The sequence below is a fragment of the Carassius gibelio genome, chromosome B11 (assembly GCF_023724105.1).
Source record: "Carassius gibelio isolate Cgi1373 ecotype wild population from Czech Republic chromosome B11, carGib1.2-hapl.c, whole genome shotgun sequence".
NCBI lineage: Eukaryota > Metazoa > Chordata > Actinopteri > Cypriniformes > Cyprinidae > Carassius > Carassius gibelio.
The window spans coordinates 26,027,089-26,037,088 of NC_068406.1; the positions used below are offsets into that span (position 1 = coordinate 26,027,089).

Genomic DNA, 10,000 nt, shown 5'->3' on the forward strand with positions numbered 1-10,000 from the left:
GAATGGTTTTGGGACGTGACCTAAAGATAACGACGAGTTAATGATATTGAGAAGCGGTTCTTCTGCTACAGGTAACAGCTCTTTCAGTAATTTAGTGGGTACAGGATCTAATTAGCATGTTGTTGGTTTAGATACAGTGATAAGTTTATTTAGCTCTTTCTGTCCTATATTTGTAAAGCACTGCAGTTTATCTTTGGGTGCGATGGATGACGCTGTAGTGTTAGAGTGTTAGACGCTGTAGAATCTACATTCGCTATTGTATTTCTAATGTTATCTATTTTATGTTTAGAAGGATTTGGTAATACTTGAGTCATTACTAGTGGGTTACCATGATCTTCATTTTAGAATTAATTATACATTATGCATAATTTAACATGTATACAGTAGTTGTTAGTAATTCTCCTGGATATATGAAAAAATAGCAGTTATTGATTACCTAATAGTGAACTACCATTTTCACCTGAGTGCTATTACTTAATCATTAATCAGTTTCTTGTTAATAGTGCATTAGTCATTTGTTCCTGTGTAGTTACTCTTTAATGATGGAACAGTATTCTAAAGTGTTACCTTAGTTTCTTGTTAGATACTAGAAGTTACGAGAGTGCTAATATTGTGTTACTCATGTGTTCTTATGGTTATTCATTAATGATGGAACAGTATTCTAAAGTGTCACCCACTAGTTTCTTGATTAACACTGTGAAGCTGTAATGACACATCTGTATTGGTGACATGACTTAGACAATGCAATTTGCTTTATGTGTATAACCAGGTTCATAGTGAATCATTTTCAGCACGAAACCCATGTAAATGTTTCCACTGCCACTGGCTAGGAATTCAGCAATCCTGTCTTGATATAAACTACTTGACATGTTAAATTAAGCAGCAGTTTGATGGTTTTGTGTCAGTATTCATTTATCTTTCCAAGGCCAGTGGATGAGTTACAGGGACAATCCTACAGATTTGGAAATATTTTATGATCAACAGTTATGAGTTTGAGAATGGTCACTGCTCGCTGCCAAAGAAAGCAAGGTCAGACAGCTTTAGAGTGACACCAACAGGCCCAGGACAGATTCCTGATCTAGCAACCTAGTCCCAACTATTTTAAAGAAATAACAGACATCCAAAGTAATACAAATCAAAGCGTGTCTTTTTCCAAAAACTGGGCTGAAGTATGCTGCATTCATTCCCTCCAGTCCATCTGTGAATGTGTCCGTCATTCTGATGCCAGCACTAGATCCAGCTGATGGTCTGGCTGTGTGACTCGGATGGTAAAATATAGCACATCAAAATGAAATTGTGCTGTTTTGGGACTAGCTGTTTATTTATAGACATGACTGTTTTAATGAGAAGACAATAACAATCAACCCAAACCCCCCACCAACAGTAAAACTAAACAGTCAGCTATACAAATAAACTGATCCAAAACAGTCTAAGTGGATCTGTCTGATGAATGTCCAAAAACACATCTGTGCACCCTCTTCTGACCAGCACACAGCAGCACCATCCCACAATGCACTGCACTTACACACAGCATCATGCACGTGTGCTGGCGGGGCGTTGCTCTCTCGACAAATATCCTCCAGCTTTAACGGTTGGAATTAGACTTCTTCTCAGTGAATGAAGAAACGGTAAGAAACGCAACTCCTCTGGAAGGCGACAACATACAGAGAGGGACAGAGAGTGGCAAAAGAAGTGAAGCTGAGTAAAAGGACCATGCAATGGCTGACTGAAGCAGCTCCACCGGGCAGTCTGTGCTGTGATCGGCCAATGCATCCGCCAAAAAAATGTGACTTATGATATGTGAAATATTCAAATCCATTTCCAGCGATAATGATCCATAGGCCAGAAACTCTCTGTCACACCCACACACACAAACACACACGCACACACACACACTCCTGGCTCTCTCTGTTTATATTAGTGTTCTCTGGATGCTTGTCCAGTGTGTTTTATTGTCCTGATGTGTGTATGTGTGTGTGTCAGCAGATGCTTCTGTGTTGCATCTCATCTTCACTCTACTCTTCTTCCTCCTCCTCCTCCTCACTGATGGGAAGCATATCCTCCTGCAGGCAGGATCTGAAGTAGCTGCTCAGTGTTGAAGCTGCATGCCGCTGGCTGCTCTTGGATAAGAAATGACCTTCGTCTGGATAAATCTGAAGAACAACCATCCAGAAAACCATCAACAAACAAGGCCACAGTCAAGCACTGACAAACACAGACACACTGATTCTGAAACACATGTCCATCGTCAGCGTTCAGTACCTGCAGTGTGTAATTCGCTCCCACCTTCACCAGGTTCTTGATGAGCTCGGCCGTGTGCTGGAAGTGAACATTAGCTACAGGAAAAAGAATTTGAGTCAAATTATCATATGATCCGCTTTGAGAGGTCATTTCTATTGTGAATGTAGCGCCATCAAGTCAAGTATCCAAAAAAAGTTACAAGAGTAACAAGCAAGACACACTCACACACACGCACACTCACGTCCGCTCGCGCACTCATGCATACACACACACACACACACACACACACTCACACACGTTTGTGTAAAGTGTGTTCATCCCATAGGTGTAATGGTTTTTATTCTGTAGAAACTGTATATTCTATGGCCCTTCACCAACCCTACACCTAACCCTAACCCTCACAGGAAACTTGTGCATTTTTACTTTCTCAAAAAAAACTCATTCTGTATGATTTATAAGCGTTTTGAAAAATGGGGACATGGGTTATGTCCTCATAAGTCACCCTCTCCTTGTAATACCTGTGTCATACCCATGTCATTATACAGAGTTGTGTCCTGATATGATACAAAAACATGCCCACGTCCGCTCGCGCACTCATGCATACACACACACACACACTCACGTCCGCTCGCGCACTCATGCATACACACACACACACTCACGTCCGCTCGCACACTCATGCATACACACACACACACTCACGTCCGCTCGCGCACTCATGCATACACACACACACACTCACACTTAATAAACTAGAATCTCGTGGAAAAGTTCATTTATTTCAGCAATTCAACTCAGTGTGAATAATGAATAGTGAATTGGTGGGTTTTTGTTAAATGTGAGCCAAAATCATCACAATTAAAAGAACCAAAGACTTAAACTACTTCAGTCTGTGTCCACTTAATTAAATTAATACACAGGTTTCACAATTTGAGTAGAATTACTGAAATAAATGAACTTTTCCACGACATTCTAATTTATTGAGATGCACCTGTACACACACACACACACACACACACACACACACACACACTGTAACTGACCGTCTGCAGTGGCGTGCAGCAGCATGAGTGTCTGCTCTCTGAAACCCTGTGGATTCTGCAGCACACTAGAGAACTAGAGACACACAGTCTGTCACTAACATCTCAAACACATTTCAGTCCAAAACAACTAGCCAGCACCAACCTGATATCTGCTGTCGTCCTGAAGAGGGAAACCCAGATAGCGTTCAGAGAAGGCCGAGGCTGAGAGAGAGAGAGAGAGAGAGAGAGAGAGAGAGAGAGAGATTTATTTATAAATGACACTGTATAGACACCTCCATTAATATTTAACATTGTTCCTGTGGATCCCAGGGACACACTCATACTGGTAAAAATGAATAAATAAATAAATAAATAAATAAAATGTATAGAGAGAAATGCACTATAAGTCGTTTTGGATAAAAGCATGTACTAAATGCATAAATGTAAAGCTGCAGTCGGTAAATGTAGCCTCTCTGTCGCCATCTCTGTTTGAAAATTGCAGCTGTCCCTAATTATCTTCCTTGCGTGGGTTGTGCTCTGGCACAGCTCCAGTGTGGATGAATCTAATGTTTTGAGGTGAACGTGTGGCACCAGTGTGGATATTTACTGTACTTCACAATAACAGATCTTAGCCTACGTCTTGGAATATATGACCCTAATAAGAACTTTCACCGGATATTGTCATCTAAACCAGTAAGCAAGCAAGTCTGCCATGTTTTATCTGGCCAACTGAGGAAAAAAGTGTCGGATCGGTTAGCTCATATCACATAAAATCATGCAAATTATTATTATTGTTAAACATTATTCTCAAATTCTTAATCCAGATCAGATGGTCACTGTCTTGTAGAATGAGCCACCAGCAGAGAATTAATTGTTTATCCAATCCAATCCAATCCGCTTTATTTATATAGCACAGTTTAAATAACACAAGGTTTGCAGCTGGTCAGCTGACCTGAGAGAGCGGCTGGGTTGTAGGGGTGCAGCAACTCGGCGAGATACGGTGGGGCAAGGCCATTCAAGGCTTTAAAAGCAAATAAGAGTAGTTTAAATTGAATCCTAAAATGCACAGGCAGCCAGTGGAGTGAAGCTAAAATAGGTGAAATGTGCTCATACTTTCTTGTGCCAGTTAAAAGGCGAGCAGCAGCATTTTGAACCAGTTGCAGACGGGCAATGGAGGACCCATTAACCCCCAAATAAAGTGCATTGCAGTAGTCCAGCCGAGCGGTCACAAAGGCATGAATTACTGTCTCAAAGTGCTGTTTCTGGAGGACTGGTTTAATTTTTGCCAGCTGCCTTAACTGGAAAAAGCTGGACTTCACTACGGCTTTAATCTGGTTTTCAAACTTAAGGTCAGTGTCCACCTTTACCCCTAGATTAGTAATTATTTGCTTGTGATATTGTGCTAAGGAACCCAGATCAACCAACGGGGTCACAGAAGTGCCACTACCACTAAAGACCATTACTTCTGTCTTTTTTTCATTAAAATTTTAAAAATTAAGAGACATCCAGGCCTTAATGTCATGTAAACATGCTAGCAGAGGCTTAACACAGTAGGAGTCTGACTTTCTAAGAGGGACATAGATCTGACTGTCATCTGCATAGCAATGAAAATAAATACCATGCTTCCTGAGAATTGAACCAAGTGGGAGTAGATAGATGGAAAATAAGAGAGGGCCAAGCACAGAGCCCTGTGGCACCCCATGTGACAAGGGAGCAGTCGAGGAAACAAAGTCAGCAAGGCCAACACAGAAAGTTCGCTGGGACAAGTAGAACCTAAACCATTCTAACGCTGTACCACTGATGCCCACCCACTGCTCAAAACGAGTAATCAGTATTTCATGATCTACTGTATCAAAAGCAGCAGTCAAATCTAAAAGTACAAGGACAACACAGTGGCCAGAGTCAGTAGCTAAAAAAATTTCATTAAAGACTCTCAAAAGTGCTGATTCGGTGCTATGTAATGTTTTAAAACCGGATTGGAAAGTCTCAGTAATATTATGTTCATTTATAAAGTCCATGAGCTGGGAATAGACAATCTTTTCCAAAATTTTAGAAAGGAAAGGCAATTTGGAAATAGGCCTAAAATTAGCCAAAACAGTAGGATCCGTTTAAATGCAGAATTAGGCGAATATCCTCTTATCCTGGGCTCTCCATCCTTCGAGTCAAAAGAGCCATTTTGACCCCTTTCCCACCAAATAAAATTAACGTGGAGCCGCAACACATTGTTCCCAAATAAAGATAACATGGCATATAGCTAAAGTGTTATATTCAGTTATGTTACCAGGCATGGGGAGTGGCAATCATTTCAGAAGTGAGGGGGACAGAAATGTCGAATGTAGTAATAATAATAGGCCTAATAATATTTATTTATGTATGTCTAATTGACAAAAAAGAAAACAAACAAAAAAACCTTTATCTCTTTAAGAAATAAAATACACTGCTGGACAATAACCTTACAATAACTCTTATAAAATACTTGTAATATATATTTTAATAATGACAAATATATGGTTATGATGTGTAAGGAACCCCTCAAGGGAATAAATAGGAGATGGGAGGAAAATACATATTTTAATCATGTCTGTCGCAGCAATATCATTGGGTAATTACAATGTCCATAAATTGCAGGCATCAGGAGCCACAAAACTGCTTTGAATGCAAGATTCATTTTAGTTCACTTTCAAGATTCGCAATTGCCCTTATACATGGAGCGGCAGTATTTGGACTTTCTGTATGAGTGCGCCCTCCAGCTTTGAGTATGAATGTAGCCAATTAAACATACAGCGCATTAAAGTGCCCAGCGCTCTGTGATGAAACGAAGTGACTATATTGTCTATTTAAATTAAATCTAGATTTATTAACACTGGCCCTTGACAACCGCAGAGGAATGAAAGAGGGGGGATGGAGAGAGGGGGGAGGAACAAAAAGTGAGGTCAGATTCTCTCAAAGTACCACAGAGTCACGAGTGTGAAACTGTTCTGAGGTTCGTGATACACATCAGTGCAAAACCTCACATAATCACAATATCATCAGTAACTTACCATACAGACTCCAGTCCGTTACAGGTGACACGGCTGCTGCGCATTTAAACAGGTTCTCCGTGGATTTAATCAGCAGGAGTGCGACATAGCCTCCATAACCCTGCAGAACGACACAAACACAGGGGTTTAAATACCTGACGGTTTTCATCGGTGTTTCTTCTGTTACAGCAGCCGAGAGTGATGTATAATTACAGTATAATTACCCATTGATATTGTTGCAGAGCTGAAGACTCTACAATACATAGTGAGAGCAGCTGAGAAGATCATTGGTATGTCTTTCCTCTCCCTCCAGCACATTTACAGAACTCGTCTCACCCGCAAAGCCCTCTGCATCGCAGGTGATCCCACTCACTCACCCATCACACAGCTTCTTCAGCTTGCTGCATCAGGGAGGAGGCTGTGGAGTCTCCAGGCCAGGACCAGCAGACTGAAGGACAGCTTCATCCACCAGGCTGTCAGGAAGCTGAACTCACTCCCGAACTTTTGCCTTGCGCTGCTTTCTTTAACTTTATTTTTATTATATGTCTTTTTTACATTCCCTTATTGTAAAGTTGTATCTACATTTTATATATGATCTAGATTTTAGGCTCTACTGTTAAAGTTATCTGTATGCACTCTGTATGTATGTACTGTACATGTGGAAGAATGGACAATAAAGCAGACTTGACTTGACTTGATTGAGTCTTACCCTGCCAAACACACCAATCCGGGTTCGATCGATGTACGGCAACTTCAGCAGGTACCTGGAAGAAAAGCTTGACACCCTTAGCATGTTTCACAACTAGGGATGCACCGATACAACTGTTTTCAGAATGAGTCCAATACTGATGCTTTCATTTTTGGTATTAGCTGATTAGCTGTATTTTCACATTATTATTATTATTATTTTACAAATATTGGGTACAGAGACAAAATAATAATTATGATAATAATAATAAGAAGAAGAACAATCTTCTTTGAACAATGTTCGTTGGCTTCAGTTAGCAAACAGATATTTCTTTTAGTTATTTCCAGACTTTAATTATACCTGTATAAGCTTTTGTTACTTTCACTGTTCATCTAAATGTGCATTAGATATGCTCCATTGCAGCAGCTCAATACTGTGATGCAGGGATCCACTCCTTATACATTATACGTACTATTTTGGTGATGTCATTTGCATCACGCACACTATACGCGGACCTTCGTGTACAAATAAAAAACATAACTTTAAAGCAAGTTAAACATACACATGTTTGCATTGATGCAGAAGACACTTCCAGCCTAGAGCATTTCACACAGTCTGCTAATCTCACTTTTGCCGTAATCGTGTATGCTTGAGGTTTAATATAAATGTTGTTTATTGTCAAGGCCCCTATAATTTTTGTTTGTTTTATATTTACTATTTAGTTTAAATTCAGATGCATGTGCTAATGGAGGGAACAGCAATCAAGATCATGCAACAGGAGTGAGTGCTCTCTGACGCTCTCTCTCTCTCTCTCTCTCTCGCTCGCTCTCAAATAACTCTAGTAACCTGTACACTGTTTTGCTTGCTTGCTTTAGACATTTCCAACCGAACTACAATCTATCAAGTGATGAACTGTGAGATTTTCACTCAATCCACTTTGCGCACTCTGCTTGTCAGCTCGTGCACATCAGCTATACAGGAGTGAATATTCAATGTTTATTGAATTGTATTAATTACTTACATGTACTTCATAGACATCCTTAATCTCTAATCACTTCATTCTAATCTCTGTTGTTCTGTTATCGGTGTTTCTTTTTCTGGACACAGCTCTGTACACACCACACTATGTAGCATCAGCTTTTGGTATCGGGGCATTTTTAAGAGTACAAGTACAGGAGCCCAGTATCAGGACAATACTGATATTGGTGTATACCTATTCACCACCATGTGTGTAGATCACCCAAACAGAGCATGAGAGTGGCATTGTGTCATTCTGATCAACTGACAGAAGGAGAAAAGCAGGTAACTGTTCTTACTCGACGGCGAGCAGCTGATCCTGCAGCTCCACGGATCCCAGGCGTCTGTGCACTTCCTGTAACACCTTCTGACCCTGGAAGCCACTTCCCCTGCCGTCCAGACGAGCTACGATGACATTGTCTGAACTGACCAGCACCGAGTCCCAGTCCAGTGAGTAACGGTCATTCACCTGCTGACCACCGGGGGCAGTGTCACTGATAAACACAGAGAAAACCTTGATCAACACTAAGACTGGTGCAGGACTGCTCTTTCGCCTGATGACCAGCATCACTAACACACAGACGAAACACATCAGCGTATTCTCACTTCCATCTTCGAGCCTTCGTGATCTACGTCTGATATAAAATACATGCCACTCCTGGATCTGGTCAAGTGTGTTGACCATATCTACTCACAGACAGTTGTTCAGTGGATATTTCTCTTTAAAAATCCTCATTATCTGCACATCACAAGGTTTTAAATCAAAACTACTCCTCGTGAACCAATGCAAATGAACAGGTCTAACAGTGCCAGATGAACAAAACCTCTGTCCACTGTAAGTAAAGCATAGAGGTATTTGTATATGTGAAAGTAGTCCACAAACATTTCCAAAAAACATGACAATTCAAAGAGACTTCTTTTTGCTTGTTACTGACATATTGGTTTAGGGCAAACTACCAATCACAATGTTTGCATCACTGCTGTATATCAGCATCTGTTATTTATTCTAAAAACCCAAACAATGAGAGTCTCAGTGTACAGGTCAGATGATTCAGTGGAGAAAATCAGAGACAGAAATACTGCAGGTGCTCCTGGAAATGTCTATTAAATGTCCAGTTGCTTTACGTCAAGCTTATAAATGGTGTGAGATGCAGACAATGAGCAGAGATCAGAGGAGAGATGAAGGAGATTCTGACTTCAGTGATCTGGATGAGGGACAATGTCATGTCAAGTCAAGTCACCTTTATTTATATAGTGCTTTAAACAAAATACATTGCGTCAAAGCACTGAGCAACATTCATTTGGAAAACAGTGTCTCAATAATGCAGAATGATAGTTAAAGGCAGTTCATCATTGAATTCAGTGATGTCATCTCTGTTCAGTTTAAATAGTGTCTGTGCATTTATTTGCAATCAAGTCAATGATATCGCTGTAGATAAAGTGACCCCAACTAAGCAAGCCAGAGGCGACAGCGGCAAGGAACCGAAACTCCATCGGTGACAGAATGGAGAAAAAAACCTTGGGAGAAACCAGGCTCAGTTGGGGTCAGTTCTCCTCTGACCAGACGAAACCAGTAGTTCAATTCCAAATCCACAAACACAATTTCTGCTTAAGACGAGTCTTTCACTGACTCTTATGGTCGAGCAAAGAGAAATGTTCTAATTCTCCAGTCATATGATGTGTATTTCTCTCAGTCCTCCAGACAAAATATAACACACACACACACACACTCACTCACACACATATGTCACAAAAACATACACACACACTCACACAGATCTTACATCATCAGCAGAAGGGCGTAAGTGCGGGACTCAGAGAAATCGGGTGGATAGGAGATCTTCAGCGGCAATTCTGTAAAATCACATGAAGAACAGACAAAAGATCTATCAAATATCTTGAAGGGCATTAGAGTGTGTTTCAGTGCAGCAGCTCCAGCACTAACTGAGCTGTGTTACCGAAGTGGTCAGTCTGGACGCTTCTGTACTCCAGCAACTGGATGCGTTTATATC

At 40.7% G+C, this 10,000-nt stretch overlaps 2 protein-coding genes across 4 annotated transcripts in view; both read right to left on the reverse strand.

The window, feature by feature from the left end:
• The window catches only part of LOC127967792 (microtubule-associated proteins 1A/1B light chain 3C-like), a 207,145-nt gene that overhangs the window by 86,492 nt on the left and 110,653 nt on the right, over positions 1 to 10,000 (reverse strand). The gene's annotated exons all lie outside the window — the stretch shown is intronic.
• Positions 1,301 to 10,000, reverse strand: part of LOC127967786 (inactive dipeptidyl peptidase 10-like) — an 18,336-nt gene continuing 9,636 nt past the window's right edge. For both annotated transcript variants that reach the window (XM_052568468.1, XM_052568467.1), the window contains exons 14-22: positions 9,947 to 10,000; positions 9,773 to 9,842; positions 8,288 to 8,482; positions 6,993 to 7,047; positions 6,305 to 6,404; positions 3,427 to 3,485; positions 3,285 to 3,357; positions 2,263 to 2,336; positions 1,301 to 2,153 (exon numbers count right to left, since the gene is read on the reverse strand). The exon at positions 9,947 to 10,000 is cut by the window's right edge and continues 45 nt beyond it. In XM_052568468.1, the coding sequence (XP_052424428.1) occupies positions 2,016 to 2,153; positions 2,263 to 2,336; positions 3,285 to 3,357; positions 3,427 to 3,485; positions 6,305 to 6,404; positions 6,993 to 7,047; positions 8,288 to 8,482; positions 9,773 to 9,842; positions 9,947 to 10,000 (818 nt within the window). In that variant the 3' untranslated portion in view covers positions 1,301 to 2,015. The remainder of the gene's footprint in view (positions 2,154 to 2,262; positions 2,337 to 3,284; positions 3,358 to 3,426; positions 3,486 to 6,304; positions 6,405 to 6,992; positions 7,048 to 8,287; positions 8,483 to 9,772; positions 9,843 to 9,946) is intronic.